This window comes from Lathyrus oleraceus, chromosome 7 (assembly GCF_024323335.1).
Source record: "Lathyrus oleraceus cultivar Zhongwan6 chromosome 7, CAAS_Psat_ZW6_1.0, whole genome shotgun sequence".
NCBI classification, from domain to species: Eukaryota; Viridiplantae; Streptophyta; class Magnoliopsida; order Fabales; family Fabaceae; genus Lathyrus; species Lathyrus oleraceus.
Window position 1 is genome coordinate 472,685,445 of NC_066585.1, and position 21,085 is coordinate 472,706,529.

At 32.7% G+C, this 21,085-nt stretch overlaps 1 protein-coding gene and 1 pseudogene across 1 annotated transcript; one reads left to right on the forward strand and one right to left on the reverse strand.

Moving 5' to 3' along the window:
* Positions 1 to 1,111: 1,111 nt before the first annotated feature.
* On the forward strand, positions 1,112 to 2,963 carry LOC127104405 (beta-glucosidase 12; the record flags this gene model as incomplete). The annotated part of the gene is made up of 7 exons (XM_051041589.1): positions 1,112 to 1,372; positions 1,481 to 1,596; positions 1,760 to 1,980; positions 2,059 to 2,090; positions 2,209 to 2,311; positions 2,401 to 2,509; positions 2,595 to 2,963. Coding segments are annotated over 7 exons (1,014 nt in total), but the record flags the coding sequence as incomplete, so codon positions are not given.
* A 1,363-nt stretch (positions 2,964 to 4,326) lies between these two features.
* On the reverse strand, positions 4,327 to 5,761 carry LOC127106861 (beta-glucosidase 13-like; annotated as a pseudogene).
* Positions 5,762 to 21,085: the final 15,324 nt, after the last annotated feature.

Below are 21,085 nucleotides of genomic sequence, written 5' to 3' on the forward strand. Positions count from 1 at the left end.
AGATTATTAAGCTAAAAATATTAATTTTATAAGTGAATTATCAAGTTTGACATGTGTAGATGTTTAATTGGCTGCATTGTATGGTAAAACACTAGCTGGATTCTAATGTCTTGACTAATGTCATGACATGCTGTGGAGATGTTTGTATGACTGCATTGTATGTTAGAATATCTAGCTGTACTCTGATGTCTTGGTTGATGTCATGACATACTTGAGTAGTATACTGCAGGTTTAGCTAATACAGGATTTATTGAATGTCAAACTGGATGTTATGACATTCATCCCTGTCAGCAGATATTGAGGAATAGAACAGTTGGTGTTCTGCTATAACTCAGTATTTATTTTCAGTCTGTTTATCAAGGAAATAACAGACCTGGCATAAGGCCTACTATCTGAATATCAAACTAGATGTTATGACATTCATCATTGACAGCATATACTGAACAATAGGCAGAGTGGTTTTCTGCTACATTTCAGTATGCAGCTCAGTCTGCTTATCAAGAGGATAACAGACCTGATGTAAGGCTCTATGTGTAAATGTCAAATTGGATGTTCTGACATTTATTAATGTACGCTGATACTGGAGTATGGACAGATTGGTTCTGTACAGTACAACAAATTTGTACAGTCTGTTTTCAGGAAAAACAAACTTAGCATATGGTCTATGTTTTGGACGTCAAACTGAATGTTGTGACATTCATTCCTGACAGCGTATGCTAAATTGTAGGTTGTTTAGTTTTTCTGTTTCAGCATTTTTCTCAGGCTATTCTTCAGGAAGTCAACAGCTGAGCTAAAATCCAGGAAACCAACAACTAAGTGTAACACCTCAAAATTTGCCCTCCTCTCTTGGGACTAACTTAACATATTGCATATCATTTTAGGTCATTAGGCATTGCATATTGCATATCATGTGGTCACATTGTGCAAGTCATCCTCCCAAGTCTTGATCAGAAGATGAAGAGGTCATGGTGCAAGTTGGGGTTTCATTGGACTGGTCATTAATCATCTGAGGATGTGGAGGTCCAAATTAGGGTTTTGTGATTCTCAAAGGATATTGGTCTTTATCTTGTTTGAAATGATTCATCATCTCAAACTTTGAAATTCGCAATCTTGCAGAGATGATTTTAGAGACTATGCTGAACTTTGCTTCAAGGAATTTGGTGATAGAGTGAAACATTGGATTACTATAAATGAACCATGGAGTGTGAGCATGAATGCTTATGCATTCGGAAAGTTCGCACCGGGTCGATGTTCAGATTGGTTAAATCTGAATTGCACAGGAGGTGATTCAGGGACGGAACCATATTTGACTGCACACAACCAGCTTCTTGCTCATTCTGCTGCTGCAAATTTGTACCGGATCAAATATAAGGTCTTCTATTGTTTAAAGAAAATTACTTATTATTACTCTGGTTCTAGATCATGCTTTTTTAAGTATGAACTTATTGGAAATGTTTCTAACAAAATAATCAAAATGCAGTCATCTCAACGAGGCATAATAGGGATTACCTTAGTCTCACACTGGTATGAGCCGGCCACTACAGCGAAGGCCGATGTTGATGCTTCAAAACGAGGTCTCGACTTCATGTTTGGATGGTAAATATTGAATCAAATTATTATTTAATTTCGGTTCACTTCATGTTTTGTATTTAAAAGAAATATAGTTGTGTATATGTATATGATTTGCTGAAATCTGTAAAGTAAAAGGAAATTAGAGAGAGTATTTTATGGTTTTCGTTGCATCTACATTTTGCTATAGGTATATGAATCCGCTTACAAGAGGCGAATATCCAAAAAGCATGCGAACTTTGGTGGGAAAGAGATTACCAAAGTTCTCAAAAGAAGAGTCAAGGGAACTTAAGGGGTCTTTTGATTTTCTAGGCCTAAACTATTACTCATCCTACTATGCTGCTCATGCACCTCGCCATCCCAATGTCGTGCAACCGACCATACAAACTGATTCTCTTATTAATGCTACATGTAAGTATATCAATCAATTTCCAAATAAGCTTAAAAGAAATGTAACTTTGCATACTCTAAATTTTTTTTTAATGACAGTTGAACATAATGGCAAGCCTCTCGGTCCAATGGTATGTATTTCATCATTTCATTGGAAGATAACTTATATATCAATGCTTTTCATTTGTAAGTTTTGTATTCAAAAAGATTGTTTCTAACATGTAAAGATAACTTTGTAATTTTGTACAGTCTGCTTCGAGTTGGTTATGTATTTATCCAAAAGGACTTCATAATCTTTTGCTTTACACCAAGAAAACGTACGAGGACCCTGTAATTTACATTACTGAAAATGGTAATACTTCTTATTTTATAAGATATATTGTATGCATAATATTGTGATATTATTAAAGTTAATGAAAGTATGACAAAATAAATTGATAGGTCGTGATGAGTTCAACGATCCAACATTATCTCTTGAAGAATCTCTCTTAGATACTTATAGGATTGATTACTACTATCGTCATCTTTACTATCTTGAAACTGCAATTAGGTAAGTTATATTTTATTATAAGAATCTTTAAGTCTCTAGTTATTGTGACTAACTCTTTAGTTTTATTGACCTTTGTGTATGACAGGCATGGTGTGAATGTAAAAGGATATTTTGCATGGTCATTGTTGGATAACTTTGAATGGGATTCTGGCTTTAGCTTGAGATTTGGACTCGTCTTCGTTGATTTTAAAGACGGTCAGAAAAGACACCCAAAGCTTTCTGCTGAATGGTTCAAGAATTTTCTCGTTAAATCTTAGGCATATATATTACATGTGGTTTCAAGAAAATGATTTTGTTTTGATGAACTTGGGATTTTCCGACCCATTTAATGGGATGTGTTTTTTTTTGTTGTTGTTAAAGTCAGGATTACAGAAAAGTGAAATGAAACTCACTCACATGTAGTCCTTAGTGAAATAAAAAGAATTGTCAATGAATGAATTCAAAGTTTATAAAATATCTTCTTACTCGCACTCTTTTAATACAATGGAATTATATATATTGCGACTATTGAACATGTATAAAAGTGTATGAATAGTAAACTTTAAAATTCCTTGATATGATAATTATTGGTCAACGATAGAACACTTGTAACAGATTGAAGAAAGGATTGAGAAAAAATGCGAGGCAATGATAAAAAAAAGAAGCTAATTTTATTCATTTAATCTATATAAGTACTATGTATTTATATAAGAGGAATTAACAACTAACTTCTCAAAATAAACAACAGACGTTTAGTTACTTGTCATTCAAGTAACTCAATTAACTAACTTGAACTACAAGAAAATTACATTACACATACAACATTCTTAGTTATATATCCTTGGATGTTAGAAAAAGAACCATAGGTATATGTCTTTAATTAAACATATTCTAATTCTTTTTTGTCAATTCAAAGGATTTCATTTTGTGTTTCCTTCATTTTTAAGTTCAAATCTCTCTCTCTCTCTCTCTCTCAATTAACATTTTTAACAGTTTTATATGGATAGATGACCTAACCTTGTTTTGTTGCCCCATATCAACCAAACAATGGTCTTTCTTCATTTCCTCGAAACATTGATCTCATAAGATTCTACCTCCTACAACAACCTTCATCTTCAAAACAATCACAGAAATCAAATCAACTACCTTAACAAACTATTATTCTCGGTTATGGTCTAATGAGTTCTACATTGTTAGTTAGGATTTAATTCACATGCACAATGTCATTTAGTTTAACAATCACATATGTAATTCAAAAGTTATTCTTTTAAGGGTAAGGTTTTCTTCGGAGTTTACCATATGGTGAGCTTCCTTCCAAATGTTGAAATGAGTTTTTGTTGAATTTAAGTAATTTGATTTTGTTTCTTACACTTACAATTTTCTTACATATTTGGGTTGATGAGCCTTTGGAATAAGGAAATCTTTGATCCATATTATGAGTTTTCTACCGTTGAGTTTTGATTAGCAAATACATGAGATATAATGTGTTATGTGTTAATCTACAAATCATTAGTGTCTTAAGATGTCAAGTAAGTGTGTCTAGTGTCTTTAAAACTAAATGTATTGTCCAAAAAAGTATAACGTGTGTTCTCCCTACAAGAGGAGCGAGACTCACATGCTCTAGTAGGTATATTACACGAATGTGGGAGGGCTAATTTATGGTGGCGATGAAGATAACTGACAAAATGGTGTACGCACCAAACACATCGTACGCTCGAAGGTACAACAGAGTCGTCATCGAACTTTATTTATTCCCAAAGAGGGAAGGGAAAATATCGAGAATAGATTGTGAAATAAGGTAATCCAATATGAAATGAGTAGAGAGATGATTCTACTACTTACTTGATTGCAGATGAAATATAATAAAGATGACGATAAAAGTAATCAATTCTATAAGTATCCGAAAGCGCCTCTTCAAGTGATAGTGTTGGATCGTTGAACTCATCCATACCATTTTCTGTGATGTATATCAAAGGATTGTTATACTTTGTCTTTGTGTACAGTAGTAGTTCCTGAATCCCCCTTGGATAAACAAATAGCCAAGGCGAAGCAGCCTGAACATAAATGTTGTTTCTTAGTTATTTTTAAAACAAACAAATCATATAAACGAAGTATCTGATTATATAAATGTCAATACAGTCTATTGGTTATTTGTATCTGATTATATAAATGTCAATACGCGTGCATGCACACACATTCACGTCTCGGATGTAACGATAATTGAAATAGAGTCTTACTCACCCGTGGTCCAATTGGTATCCCATTTCGCTCAGCTGTAATAAGTCATAGCAGGAAATGTTTTACATCAAAGAAAGTTGAAAAAATCAAAGCAAAGTATCACAAAATGTATATATAATGTATAATTCTTCATGAGTTTTGAACAAGGTGGAAATTCCTACTTGTTAAGTTGACATGAGTATCCTTGAAATAGGTAGATTTGCTTGTGTCGTTATTTGAATGTGGTATATTGGCCGCATAATTTGAGGTGTAATAATTGACTCCGATAAAATCAAATGAGCCGGTAAGTATCTTGGATTGCTCTCGAGTGATAATTGGTTCTATAAATTTTGACAGCGGTTGCATGAGCGAGGAGTTGGTTGTGTGAGGCCATGTAGGGCTCTGTACCCATACTGTAAGAGTGTGGCTCATTAAGAGTAATCCAATGGTTCACTCTGTCTCCAAATTCCTTGAAGCATAGCTCCGCATAGTCCTGAAACTCATTTTTGCATAAAGAGATTCAACAGCAACAAAAACATGAACAATCAAGCCTTAAAGCAACACTAAGAGAGGTAGATTACATGAATTAAACAATGTCATAATGCTCTAACATGGACCATGCATATAGAAATTTGTCCCGCGGAACTTACATAATATTGGGGCTCAAGAAACCTTCGTACTCGTCTTGTAAGGCTTAGGGAAGATCCCAATGGAAAAGGGTTACAAATGGTACTAGACCTGGATCAATAACTCCATCAATCAATAATATGATATACTAGTAATATAGTATTCCCTCCTAAAATAGTATGATTTATGCATTACCATTATCGAGTAGCTCATTGATGAGGTTGTTGTAATATTTGATTCCTTCTTGGTTGATACCTGCGCTTACTTTTCCTTCTGCGTATTTGTTAGAGTTGTTAATTTAAATGAATGATTCAACCATATGAAACTCTTTAAGGATGTGAATAAATTCAAACATTTGCTATTACTTGGCAATATCCTTGGCCAAGAGATGGAGAATCTGTATGCATCTGTGTTCATATACTTCATGATTGCAACAACATCCTATTAACATGTAAAAATGGTAAGGACATATACTAGAAGCAAAATTGCAAACATGATATTAGAGCTTCATAAGGTCAAATATACATAGTTAATTGATATGCATTAACGGTGTAAAGATTTTTTACATTTCAATAAATTAAACATTTTTATTACTAATGTCATTTGATTTATTTAGCCTAAAATATTTATACAAATTATGAATTATAATGGATTACATTATACAGAACTTTACATTTATGATATATGAAAATTAATCTCAATGAATTGGATGTAGCAGTAACTAGATATGGATTGTGTAATGTGACCCGGTTATTATGTCGTGGTTTATTTATGAATATGTTGGATGTGGAAATCTTGACAGGAAGCAACGCAGGAAAACGTGCTTTTTTGCCTAGAATTAAAATAAAAACATCTGCAAGTGATGGACTGCCTTTTGTCCTTAGTAGAAAGCAGTTTCCTGTGCGACTAAGTTTTGCAATTACAATAAATAAATCACAAGGACAAATCATTCCAAATGTTGCAATATATCTTCCACGACATGTTTTTAGTCATGGACAGTTATATGTGGCTTTATCCAGGGGTGTTTCACAGACTACAACAAGAGTTTTAACCAGGGAAGGAAAATTGAAAGGAGAAGATGGTGACTACACAAAAAATGTAGTCTACAAACAAATTCTTTTATCGCACCCGCAGGTATTTATTAAGTACATTGAAAAAATTGCTCACACGTTGATTCCCATTTTGGTTACACGACATACCAGGCTTATATTGTATTATTTATATCATAGATATATAATAAATAAATATAATTTTCTTTTGCTTTAATATACAGCCAAACTAGAACACGATGAAATCTTTCAATTATGTAAGGAGTTGAGACGAAAGAATGTTGAAACTAAACTTGCTTCAACATGAAAGTAAGTTATACTTAATCATTTATTTTATGCTTTTATGTTAGATATAAATGGCGTGATAGTTATTCTCACTATTCTTATGCAATAAATTTTAGATAACAGACTTTGAAGATAAATGGAACACATGGAAGGATGAACAAAGTATTTCATCCATCGACAAACTCGACAATAAGGTGTATTTATCTTTTCCGTAATACGTATAAAAAAAATTCTTGCACTTTCATCACTCTTTCAGTAACATTTTTATCATCCTCATTGAAACAGGTCAAACGTTTGAAAATTTACTCTATCGGTTGGAGCTCCACAGTGATAACAGATAAAACACAACTTTGGAAAATGGTGAATAGAGAAATAATATCTCAAAGGATGGAGACGTTTTTATTTAATTCATTTAAGAATATTTTTACTCTAGATTATTTTTGAATGGATGAATTTAACTGCTATTTGTAGTTTATGTAAATAAAACCATATACATATACTAAATCCATTGTTTTCCTTAATTTACCAGAAATCCAGGTAATTCAGAAACAAGTCATAATTGTTGTTCTACCAAATCTAGACTAAAACAAAGTAGAATATTTTTTTTAATTATCCATTTTTTTAAAAAAAAATTCAAAAATAACTAAATTTTAAAAAAATTTCCAAAAATGGCCATTTTTGGCCCTAAAATACACCTAGGCTCCACCCTAGTTGGCGCCTACCCTTAAGGGTAGGGCAAGTCGCCACTAGGAGTGGCGCCTACCTTTAAAATGATTTTTTTTTAAATTAGTTTAAATTTATTAATTTATATTTATTATAAATTATAATAATTTATATAATTTACAAGATATATATATATATATATATATATATATATATATATATATTAATTAATTTATATATATATATATTAATTTAATTTATAAGTAATTAATAGTATTTATAAATTTTTGGGAGAATTAGGGTTAATCATGTTAGGTAGGTATGACCTAATTCAAACCCTAATTCCCCCTAAGACTAATTAATCAAGTGCGACACTAATTAGGGTTAAGTACATTGGTGCCGACAAGGTCTCCATTATAGAAACCGTCCCAGGTGAATACAAATGTAGTGCAGCCAGGTAGCGCAGAAGTTGTTTGTATGATTCCTCCCAATTACCGTATACCAGTTCAATAGCCTTGGTTTTCGCTAACCAAGCCTTTCTGTACGACGGTGTATATTTGAAAACAGCAACACAATGGGAGATAATGGTTTTGACCTTGAGTGACGGGTCAGCTTCAACAAGAGGTATTATGGAATGGCAGATCATATCATGGCTAAGTTTGCGATGATCCTGTGCCATGTTTGTGTTGACGCAAGTGTGAGCTTGAGAAATTGACCCTATCACCCACGCGTTATATTTCTTCTTGTACGATGCCATCAACCTAAACCCACACTCCGGATTTTTGCATAAAATAACGTATCTTTCCAGGTTTGATTTGTTAACATCGTAGTCAACACAGTTTTTCAAGTGCCAATTTTTTATTGCTAACATGCACTCTTCCTTGGTCCGAAATTGGTCACCCTTCTTTAACTCCTCATCAGACCTCATATATGGGTTGTAGAACATATCTGATGAGGGCTCATCCTCGCCCAAGTTAAGGGTTGTGTAGTGGGCAGGCGGTGAGTACCGTTGCGCTATAGGTATTTGTACTTGGTCTTCGTCTTCGGAATCACGGTTCACCAAGTCATCAACCACGTCTTCTGCATCATCAACGACATTGTCTTCAACGGGGTGTTCAACGTCTTGTTCGTTATCAACCACAAGATCAATAACCTGTGACTGAATATTTTGAGTTGGTTGGAATTGTTCCAACACAATGTACAACACTATATAGTCGTAACCAGAATACTCATGGTTACGAAACATGTATTGTGCCTCCATGTCATTTTGAATCAATGTCTTATAAAACCTGACTGAGCTATTTTCAGAAAAAAAAGGTTGTTGGTAAAAAATTTGGGACACAGGTTGTCTAAGTTTGGACTCAATCTTTTTTTTCAGATAAGAGAAGTCAGCTCCTCTACTTAGACAAAAACGAGTGCAATCGGTGTTTCTAAATAGGAAGCCAGACATATCACATTCATAAGTCTCACCATTGACGTGAGCTTTGATTTTGTATTGTGATGAAGATGTCATGATATGTGAAGATTTTGTGAAGATATTGTGAAGATATATGTGAAGATATTGTGAAGATATATCTGAAGATAATATGAAGATATATGTGAAGATATTATGAAGATATATGTGAAGATATTGTGAAGATATATGTGAAGATATTGTGAAGATATATCTGAAGATATTATGAAGATATATGTGAAGATATTATGAAGATATATGTGAAGATATTGTGAAGCTTTTGTGAATACCTTTGTGAAAATTTGTGTGAATACTTATACTCACACATCCACCAAGCCTTCCACACGCATGCCTATCCATCTAATGTTTGTACCAATGCATGCCAACGTAGCCTGCACAGAGCCTGCAAGTTTCCCACGCATGCCTTACACATCTCACATCTTTGCATGCAATACTACCACCAAGCCTTTCCCTTAGACAAGAAAACTCCAATTAATATGTACCAATGCATGCCAACCTCGCATGCACCTAGCCTGCACCTACTCTGCAAGATTCTCACGCATGCCAACCTAATCAAATGTCTTCACCACCTAGTATGCAAGATTCCCACCTAATCAAATGCCAACCTAATATTCAATTTTATTTAAGCTTAATTATTTATTTTAAACAACCTGATTAACTAAATTGAATTAGAAACCAATTTAAACATTCTAAAACATGTTTTACTAAAATAATATTCAAAGCATCTGAGTACCCTATTTTTCTAAAAATGTCTTCACCACCTAGTCTGCAAGATCCCCACGCATGCCAACCTATCCACCTAGCCTGCACCACCTAGTCTGCAAGATTCCCACGCATGCCTTACACGTGTCACATCTTTGCATGCAACACTACCACCAAGTCTTCTCCTAGACAAGACAAGTGCAACCTAATATGTACCAATGCATGCCAACCTATCCACCTAGCCTGCACCTAGCCTGCAAGATTCCCACGCATACCTTACACGTGTCAAATCTTCATGTGCAAATTGAAAGTGAATAACTCCATAGCGAAAAGTTAAACTTCTTGAACTTCCAATACTGAATATCACGCTTCCAATACTAAACTACCTCTTTTTTCCATAATGTGTTTAAAATAATATTCAATCTTATTTAAGCTTAATTATTTATTTTAAACAACCTGATTAACTAAATTGAATTAAAAACTAATTTAAACTTTCTAAAGTTGTTGTACTAAAATAATATTCAAAGCAAGATTCCCACGCATGCCTTACACGTGTCACATCTTTGCATCATCAGGTTCCACCAAGTCTTCCCCAAGACAAGACAAGTGCAACCTAATCTGTACCAATGCATGCCAACCTATCCACCTAGCCTGCACCTAGCCTGCACCTATTCTGCAAGATTCCCACGCATGCCTTACACGTGTCACATCTTTGCATCATCAGGTTCCACCAAGTCTTCCCCAAGACAAGACGAGTGCAACCTAATCTGTACCAATGCATGCCAACCTATCCACCTAGCCTGCACCTAGCCTGCACCTATTCTGCAAGATTCCCACGCATGCCTTACACGTGTCACATCTTTGCATATTCAATCTACTTGAAAACGAGTATAAATAGAAGGTCATTCTTGCAAGTTTTCATCAACCACTAACACTTTTATTCAGAGAACTCCGGCGAAACTTCTCATCCACCAAGCTTCGTTCTACATTGCAATCATGTCTCTTCTTACCATGGGCCAAGAACACAGAGGCACTAGGGCAAACATTGCCTCATTCGTAAGTTTTTCTTGAACATTGCCTCTTTCGTATGTTTATAATTTGTTTTTTAAAAGTCCAATCTAATAATTGTTTATATTGTTTGTTTTTAAAGAATCCCAAGAAATTTCATCAACGTTCACACCCTATGCCTTATCCAGACCCATGGTGCGTACCTTACATAGAGCGTGCGGGGTTCGGTCATGTTATGCATGTCGTAAATGCCACAATTGATGTCAAATTTATTCTTGCTTTGTGTGAACGTTGGAGACCAGAGACACACACTTTTCACCTACCAACTGGTGAATGTACCGTCACACTAGAGGACGTGTACATGCTTTTGGGTCTTCGAATAGATGGTAAGCCTGTGACCAGAAATGTTCAACAGCCCAACGAAATATGTGTTCAAATGTTGGGGGTAGATCTGGTCGAGGGTGAGGGATCTGCAAAAGCATGGGGTCAGGGTATTAAACTATCGAGCCTCCAATTCTACCACGACTCCATAACTTTGACTGAGGATTCGTCCGAACAAGAAAAGGTCATAAAAACCAGGGTTTACATTATGTTATTGTTTGGGAACTTGCTATTTCCCGAAGGGACGGGAAATAGCATAAACTTTATGTACTTGAGTTTGCTCGAGGACATTGATAGAATAAGCACGTATAGTTGGGGTTCTGCTATATTGGCATTCCTATATAGCTCTTTGTGTAAAAATGCACAAAATGACCACTGTACATTTTTTGGATGTGCTTTTTTGCTCCAAACATTGGGGTGGTGGAGATTGCCGAGGCTAGCCCCAGAAAATCCTAACGTCTACTCCTTCCCCTACGCAACTAGGTAAATTTATGATGTTATTTCATTTTGTATATTTATTCTATAAATATTTGTAAATAATATTATTTATCTTTTTTTGTTTAGGTTCATTACAACCGGACTGGATTACAGTCTTACCCCCAAAAATAAAATTATATTTTATCGTCAACTCTTGGATCGTCTCCGAGCACAAGATGTATTACCACTAAATCACTCATCTTCTAACTAATTTATTAATATCATGCATTCTCAATAAATAACATATTTTCTTTTTTCTTTGCAGTTTATTTGGAGGCCATATTTGGGATTGGAACATCAACCCAACCCCGAAGATGCAGCTGTTTGGACAGCAAAAACGGCCATAATGCGGTTCACCACTGTGGAGATGCACCAAAGTGACCGTGTCAAGCTGCAATTCGGAATGCATCAAAAAATCCCAGGCCCCCAATGTCTTTGGAACCTTGGCATCTAAAAAAAGTCAGCCACCAGTGGTATGCCCAACATTGGAAGGAATTTGCTAAGGAGTTTCGTAAAATGTGGAAAGACCGTGCCCACTATGTTCTACAATTTCCGGTGGCACCCAACGAAATGAAGCCGACAAGGGAATATGTGGATTGGTATAGAGCAAATACAAATCCAGAAATGATTGTGTCTGACCCGTTCTATTTGGACAATCCCCGGATGCAACAACCATACTTCCAACAACAACAACCACCACAATATTCCCAACAACAACAACCACCACAATATTACCAACAACAACAACCACCACCATATTACCAACAACAACCACCACCACCTTATTACCAACAACAGCCACCACCACCGTATTACCAACAACAACCACCCCAACACATGTCCACCCCCCAACCAAATCAACACTACATACCACAAACTCAACCCCAATACCATGAAGATTACCAACACCAACCTCAACATTCCCACCACCATCAACAGTCCCAACACCTACCACAATATCAATCCCCCCACATCGACCAATCCCAACACTTCCATCACGACGATGTCCCCAGCTCTTCCAGTCCTCCACTTAGCCCCGACACGGGTATACAAGAGGATTACCAACAATACTACTACACCCCCCAATAAACATTGTTCTTTAACCAACCCGATTCAACCCTCAACTACCAAAGGCCACATTCCGAGGGCGCACCCAACAGGAGTCAGTTTGTCCCACCGAGACAAAGCTTTGAGGGCGTAGAGGGCACCCGCCTTTCCTACAGCAGTGAAGGGACTTCAACCCAACCACAACGGCAAACGGCAAGGGGACGCGTTAGGACTAGGGGTGGTAATAGGGATGCACCACCACCACGTGAGCCGTCTAGACGAGTAGTTAGACCTCCCCCGTGCGGATCGTACCAGGGACCGCATCATATGTGATAAATCCGAAATTAATAATGCATTTTAATCATATCTTTATAATATTTGTCTTGTGTATTATTTTAATATAAATATATTGTTTAATCTATACAAAATATTATTTATTTACATGTATATAAATTAATTTTTTTTCCAAAAATTTATAAATACTATTAATTACTTATAAATTAAATTAATATATATATAAATTAATATATATATATATATATATATATATATATATATATATATATATATATATCTTGTAAATTATATAAATTATTATAATTTATAATAAATATAAATTAATAAATTTAAACTAATTTAAAAAAAAAATCATTTTAAAGGTAGGCGCCACTCCTAGTGGCGACTTGCCCTACCCTTAAGGGTAGGCGCCAACTAGGGTGGCGCCTAGGTGTATTTTAGGGCCAAAAATGACCATTTTTGGAAAAAATTTAAAAATTTAGTTATTTTTGAATTTCTTTTTTAAAAATGGATAATTAAAAAAATATTCAACAAGGTATCTTCATTCTCCAGGTATTATTTGTGTTGCAATAAACCATATTATATTCAAATGCGTCAATGTTCTGAATGTATTTCTTTGATAATATGACATTTCGTCGTGTATTTGTAGTTTTTTAAATCTCAAGAGCGTATTGATAAAGGGATGTACGAAGAATTGATTAGAATATTTATAAGGTAAGCAAAAACTTGATTACACTACTTACTATTAATTTTATTATCTTTTTCGATAAAAAAATTCTAATTTAAGAGTCTTACATTTTTTCTTTACTACGAAAAACAATTGCAGGGAAAAAGAAAATACTTCGAATAAAGATTTCATGTTCGACATTCCTCTTAAAGAACGTCATAGATTACACAGTATCAATATTACTTTGCATGCTTCGATATAATTTTGAATATCTTTATTTACCATTTTCAAAATGTAATAATATTATTTTTAATGCGACCTACAATAGAAACCTCATAAAAAGAAAAACAAATATTTATTTTTCTCTGCTGTGCGCATTGTACATTATCGTAACTTATAATATGTATATGATGTGGTCATGATATTATTTGTGATTTAGTTAATCGAACAAATTTTATCATTACACTTTTATTTATTGTTTTTTATATTTTTATCATGTTTGTGAGTCTATCTGATGTCGATAAATTCTCTTAGGTTTAGATCTATGATAAAAAAAATTTATGCATAAAAATAACTCGGTTGTTTATAACATAACTTTTATATATATTTTGTTTATCATTCCAAGAATGGTTCTCTGAGAGTTTTCTTCGTTCATCATCATTTCCATCATTTTACTCTTTGTCTAAAAAACAAATTTCAGAAAACACATATCAAAAGCTACATCAATGGCTTAGCCAAAGTTGTTTTGATGTAGCCGGGGAGCTTGCCCTGAAGGTTTAGAATGTGATTTTTGATAGCCTTCTCAGGTGAGTTCAAACCTTAATGAGTCTCTCTCTGATTGTGTTCAAATGAACTTCTTCTAATACCTTTTCCTTTTTTGGTTCTGAGGTTTCGATAATTACGAATCTGAGACATGTTAGATTGAGGATTTCGAAAGGAGGGATGCTCTTTGGCTCTGTTTGGTAAGTCATATTGGCGAGCTTCTAGTTTATTTATAGTTTATAGTTTATAAGTTAATATGACAATTTAGATCGATTTGGTAATGATCTTTTCATCATGAGCTTATAGTCTGTTTTATTAACTTATAGCTTATCATTTTTTCTTCCATTTTTATCATTATTATTTCACAAAAGTCATCTTTTATCCTTTATAATTTATTTTAATTTAAAATAAAATAAATATGTAATAAATATGTTTTATGTCATTTTACATTTACAAGTTAGTTGAATCATTAATTTTACCCAATTCTTCAATTATCTTATCAATTATCAGTCACCAATCATCCACAATAAGCTATAAACCATCAGTTATTAGTCATCAATCATAAACTATAAGGTAGTTTATTAATCGACCGTAATTTTTATCAAACAGAATCTTCATTCGCGGTTAAAGCATGGAGGGTTGTGTCGTCCTTTCTAACTTGAGTTTGGTGGTTTCTTTTACTTTTGTGATCGTTCAATCAAACTTTGATTTTGTGATGGTTTCTCTCATTTAAAAAGAGATTATATGTCAGTAGACAAAAATAATATTCATCCTTTTAATAAAATTATTATCCAATTTTATTTACTAATAAATTCTTTTTAATTTGTGTGAAATAACTTAACATACACTTTTTTGCCAAGAAAATGAGTTGATTTTATATCCAACCGTGACAATAAAATATAGTTAACTATTTCCATCTATTGTTTGGAAAATAAAAAATGTAATTACAGTATTAACATAGAATCAATGATTAATGATATATGTTTCATATATTACATATAATTACAAATGTATACTTGTCTTATTCAAACAATGAAATAAATCTATAATCTATACCTATATATAAAGAGAATACAAGTTTTTGGTATGGCTCTTTTATTGTTTCCAATACTACCATTTAACTCCCTCCTCTCCCATTTGAAATTTATTATAAAAAATAAACTTTTATCTTAAATTTGCAATGTTACAAATTTATCATACAAAGAAACTGTTTTTTTTATTTTTCAATTCATCAACCATTGTTCTGCATCCAATTTTTTTCACGAGATTTTTTTTACAATTGTGATTATTTTGCCTCTGCGTACTTCACGATTTCATACTGTCAGTCATTATTCATCACGCTCATTCCCTTTGGAAATTGTTAAACTCGCTCAATAATTCTCATCCTCTTAGAAATTGTTCAATCGCTCTTCATCCTCTTGGCAGTTTTTCAATGGGTTTTTAAATCTTATCGGCTTTTTATTTTAATGATACATAATGAAGACTCAAATGGGATAGACTCTTTTATACTTATAATCGTATTTTTTTCAGAGATGAAACAGTCAATGTTGTCACCTTTATTGTCTTCCTATTCATAAATTTTTTTATAGTTATTTTTGAAACAATTTCTATAATATTGTTTTTGTTTTACATTATGAAAAACTAAGGAGTGTTAAAATGGGCGAGAAATGAATGGTTGACTTTTTACAACAGACTTGCAATTTTGTTGATGAGATTCTTTCATGTTGAAGAGAGCCAACACAATAAACTGTTCTTTTTTCTACGTTCTATTATACATTTAAATTGTACATTTAATTTTATTTTTTTGTATTAAGTAACTAAAAATTGATTCACGAGGATTCCATTGATTAATCCATAATATATATATATATATATATATATATATATATATATATATATATATATATATATATATATATATATATATATATATATATATATATATATATATATATATATATATATGTATGTATGTATATATATATATGTGTGTGTGTGTGAGAGAGAGAGAGAGAGAGAGAGAGAAATTGATGTAATATTGCAAGAAAACACCCGATAAAAGAAAAATACAATGTACTTCTTTTTAGCAAAGTCAATATATAAGTTTCTTAACTTCACCTTCCCTTTGTTTAGATGCAAAGAATTGATTGGAGTAAATTTGTTGAACAAATAGTATCTAATAAGTATGTATACTTTTTCACTTGCAAATTTATGCAATTGCATTTTAAAAAAATATTGCTCATCATAAAATTACTAATGACGGAGAACTAAAACGGTCACTGATATATTACATGTTAATTGCCTTCCACATAAATTCTCTTTTTTTTAAACTTCTTTTATCACACTAACATGCATATAATTTTACCATATTTTATTAGTAAGTGGAGTTAGTTTTTAATATTATAATCTGTCTCCTACAATAATTTATAATAGATAAAGGAATGTTTTTTTTTTGGAATAATAATAATCTTTATTGCCAAAAACAAAGAAATACACGCCGATCCTCAGATCCAGACCCCAACCGACACGGATACAAACAACGACCACTAAAGGCTATTACAATACGCTGTCAATTTTCTATTCATTCTAAATCTATCCATAAGTATGTCATGAATATGTTGGCTTTGAAGCTCTTCCTTCCTCCCCTGTTGGAAACAAATCCTGTTTCTCACCCACCAAATGTGGTATACCGTTTCAGCCAGCGCAGCTTTGAAAATACGCATTTTGTTGCCCTTCCCTTTGGCTTGTTGCCAAGCAGTATGCTCATTCCAATCAATATGGATATAACCAAGCCCAAGCCTATTAAGAATCTCCTTCCAAATCTTCTTTGTGATTGCACACTCAAAGAATAAATGGCATCTATTTTCCTGCACATCACAAAACAGACAATTCCCATCAGTATAAGTCCCGTGTTTCATCAATCTGTCTTTGGTTTGCAATCTGTCCTGACAGACCAGCCAAAGAGTAAAAACAGCCCTTGGTCTAGCCATGTTTATGTACATTAACCTCCTCCAATCAACTCTTGGCTTGTCCCCACGCAGATGTCGATACATTCTTCGAGTGCTATACATATTATTAGCCTGGAATTCAACCCAAATATCATTAGACATCAATTCAGCTTTATGTTTACACATGGACTTCATCAACCATGAACTGTTGTTGTTGGGCTGGTATTCCTCAATCACTCCATTCTTCAAGTAGTAAATATGCATCCATTTAACCCACATTTTATCCTTCTTCTCGCTCAAATTCCAGAGAAGCTTGCCAATGGTGGCTTTATTCCACTCCCCTAAGGCTATGATGTTCCTTCCACCATTTGCAATCGAATCACAAACATGGTCCCAGGCCACCGGCGCTCTTTTACTCTTCTCCTCATTTCCAGCCCAAATGAATCTTCTACACATGCTTTCAATGAGCCTAACGATCTTTTTGGGTAGAAGAAAAATTTGCATCCAATAATTGGTTATAGCAAACATCACACTTCTCACCAACTGTAATTTACCTGCATACGACAAAAGACGGCTACACCAATGGTTAATTCTAACAGTCATTCTATCTAGCAGCCCTTGACAATTGTTGATGGTGAGCTTTCTACTGTTCAGAGGCACTCCAAGATACTTGACTGGAAGCTGCCCCAAAGAGAATCCAGTTGCTTGCTGCAAGTTTCCTTTAGTTATGCCATCTACCCCTCCCACAAATAGCTTGCTTTTAGGAATGCTCATTTGCAAGCCAGTTGAGTTAGTGAATTTTTCCACCACCTGCATAATGAGTTGAAGAGAACCAACATCCCCTCTCGCAAAAATCACAATATCATCAGCAAAACACATGTCGATAAGCTTCAATTTTTCACATTTTGGGTGAAAATTGAAGTTTGGATTATTATTCAAGTTTTGGAACATCCTATGAAGGTATTCCATCACCAGCACAAATAAGAGGGGGGAGATGGGATCTCCCTGTCTAAATCCCCTTTTTGCTTCCAGAACTTTTGAGGGACTCCCATTGATATTGAACCGATAAGAAGTAGTGGTTACACATTCCATTACCCAATTTCTGAACATCTGAGGTATTCCCATCTCTTGCATAATCTGAGCTAAAGCATTCCAGTCAACCGTATCATACGCCTTTTGAATATCCATCTGAACCATGCACCTCGGAGAAATATTCTTCCTGTTATACCCTTTGATCAGTTCTTGAGCCAAGATGATGTTGTCCAGTATGTGTCTACCTGGAACAAAAGCAGATTGTGATTCATCCACCAGCTTACTGATCACCTTACCCAGTCTAGTTGTTAGGATTTTTGATATAATCTTGTAAATTGTACTACAGTAAGCTATAGGCCTCATATCCTTAACAGTTTTAGCATCAGGATTTTTGGGGATAAGAGTTACCAAGGAGCAGTTAAAAACCTTCAGCATCTATAATCTATAACTATAGATAAAAGGGATAACAATGTTTTGGAGTATCTTTTATTTTTTTCCAAAATTACCCTTATTTAATCTTTTAATTTTCAATAAATAATAAAACAAAATTGTGTGATAATAACTTCTTAGTAGTTACCACTAATATATCCTCCATGTTCTTCAGTTTAACGGTTACAAAATAACTATAGATAAAGGGGATACAATGTTTTGGAGTGACTTTTATTTTTTCCAAAATTACCCTTATTTAATCTTTTAATTTTTTAATAAATAATAAAACAAAATTGTGTGATAATAACTTCTTGGTAGTTACCACTAATATACCCTCCATGTTCTTTCATTTAACCGTTACAAAATAATTATAGATAAATGGGATATAATGTTTTGGAGTGACTTTTATTTTTTCCAAAATTATCCTTATTTAATCTTTTAATTTTTTAATAAATAATAAAACAAAATTGTGTGATAATAATTTCTTGGTAGTTACCACTAATATACCCTCCACGTTCTTCCATTTAACCGTTACAAATAATGCATCAATAAAACCACCTAATAAAATTGGTTCAATTTATTTTGCATTATTATATTATTTCTAATTTTTAAAGCATATAGTATTACGTAATAGATGATTAACGATTACTATTTGTCATTTTAATAAAATTTATCTTGATTTAGTTAAAAATCGAAATAGATTTATGGACAAAAATGTCCCGTCTTTCTTTTCTATTTAGTTAAAAATGAAATAGATTTATGGACAAAAAATTATTTTACATGTGTGCATACTAAAAAGGTGGAGAGAGAGATTATAAATTAAGATAAATAATATAAGAGATATGATGTTAAGAAAAAAATAGGAAACAATTTAAAACAATTTAGAATTTAACAACTTAGAAGTACAATATGATTTTTAATTATTATAATATACCCTTTGCATTATTAAATTGGTTCCTAGAACAATGTTGTTTATTTGGAATTTATCTTAAAATTTTATCATCTTACTTCTATTTCTAATAATATTGTCCAAACAATATTCTTTTCAGAGGATATATGTAAAAAAAACTTCATACAAGACATACACACCTTAATTGAATAAAAAAATAAAGAGACTTTGATAACACTGAAGTGTTTGAGAGAACCTATGACATCTTACTTTAAATTCTAATAAATTCTAATTAGTGTATCTATAACTATCTATAACGGGGATATGTTATTTTGAAGTGACCTATTTGCATTCCAATTATACATTTATTCCAACCAACCCATTATTCATGGATTACTGTTACCGATCAAAATATTCAACTTCTTCATTTAATTTAATTAAAGCAAATAGTTCACTTATTTTCCTCATTTATCTAAATATTTTTATGGTTTACAACAATATATAACAATATATAAAGACAAAATTTAAGTTTTGTGTAACCTATTTTCTTGTTCTATAATACAGTATGCCTAACCACAAAATTATTCCACTCACATTATTGATTTGCTTGAAAAAAACTGATTGAATAAAGTCACGTCACAATGCAGTTTTCTCAATTCAAAGCAAATTTAATGCGCGAATATTACATATTGTAAATAAAACTTAATATGCATCTAAATAAATACCATAGGTTTCATCATATAAATAGTTTATATTAAAATCAAACTTATAAATAAAGCAAAATAAATTATTAAAATTAAATTATTCCACTCATCAAAAGCAAAATAAAAAAAAAAATTAGAGAGAGAATGAAAGGGAAAAAGAAGAAAAAAATGCATGTTCTTAGTATTGGATTTAGTGATTCAGAAGTTTATTACCGTCTTTCAAAACCTTAATGTAGGCTTCCCAATTGAGACTGGTACGGTTGAGCAAGACGTGGGGCATAGAAGTTTATTTGATCATTTCTTATTTTGACATGCTTTTCGAGATATGGTGGTGCAGAAGATGGGGTTTTCGAGATATGGTGGTGCAGAAGATGATAGATTATGGATTTGTTGACTATCAGGTGCTTTTCTTATAGTGCTGATTATGTACTATTTATTATTTTCGTGATTATCAAAATATTATATGCAAATACTTTCTTTATTAATGATGTTTCATAGATTTATTGACCACCGTAGCATCCAACACTCTATTGCAAGTGACTTAAATACCGATTACATTTGCAAAAATTTTGTTGTTGTTCTTTATAATGTTGGCCAATAGTGTGAAATGAAAGGAAAATAAGAGATTTAGAAAAAAAGTTAGAAAATAAAAATAGATATTCAAATGAAAATAGGGAGAAATTTAATAATACAAAAGATAAAATTAGTTGGAAAAGATAGGAATATTTATTTTATTTCTTTATAATTAAGATGACAAATATTCACTTTCAATATGTTACAATAAATTATTACTTAAATATGTGATATATATATATATATATATATATATATATATATATATATATATATATATATATATATATATATATATATATATATATATATATATATATATATATATATATATATATATATATATATATATATATATATATATAT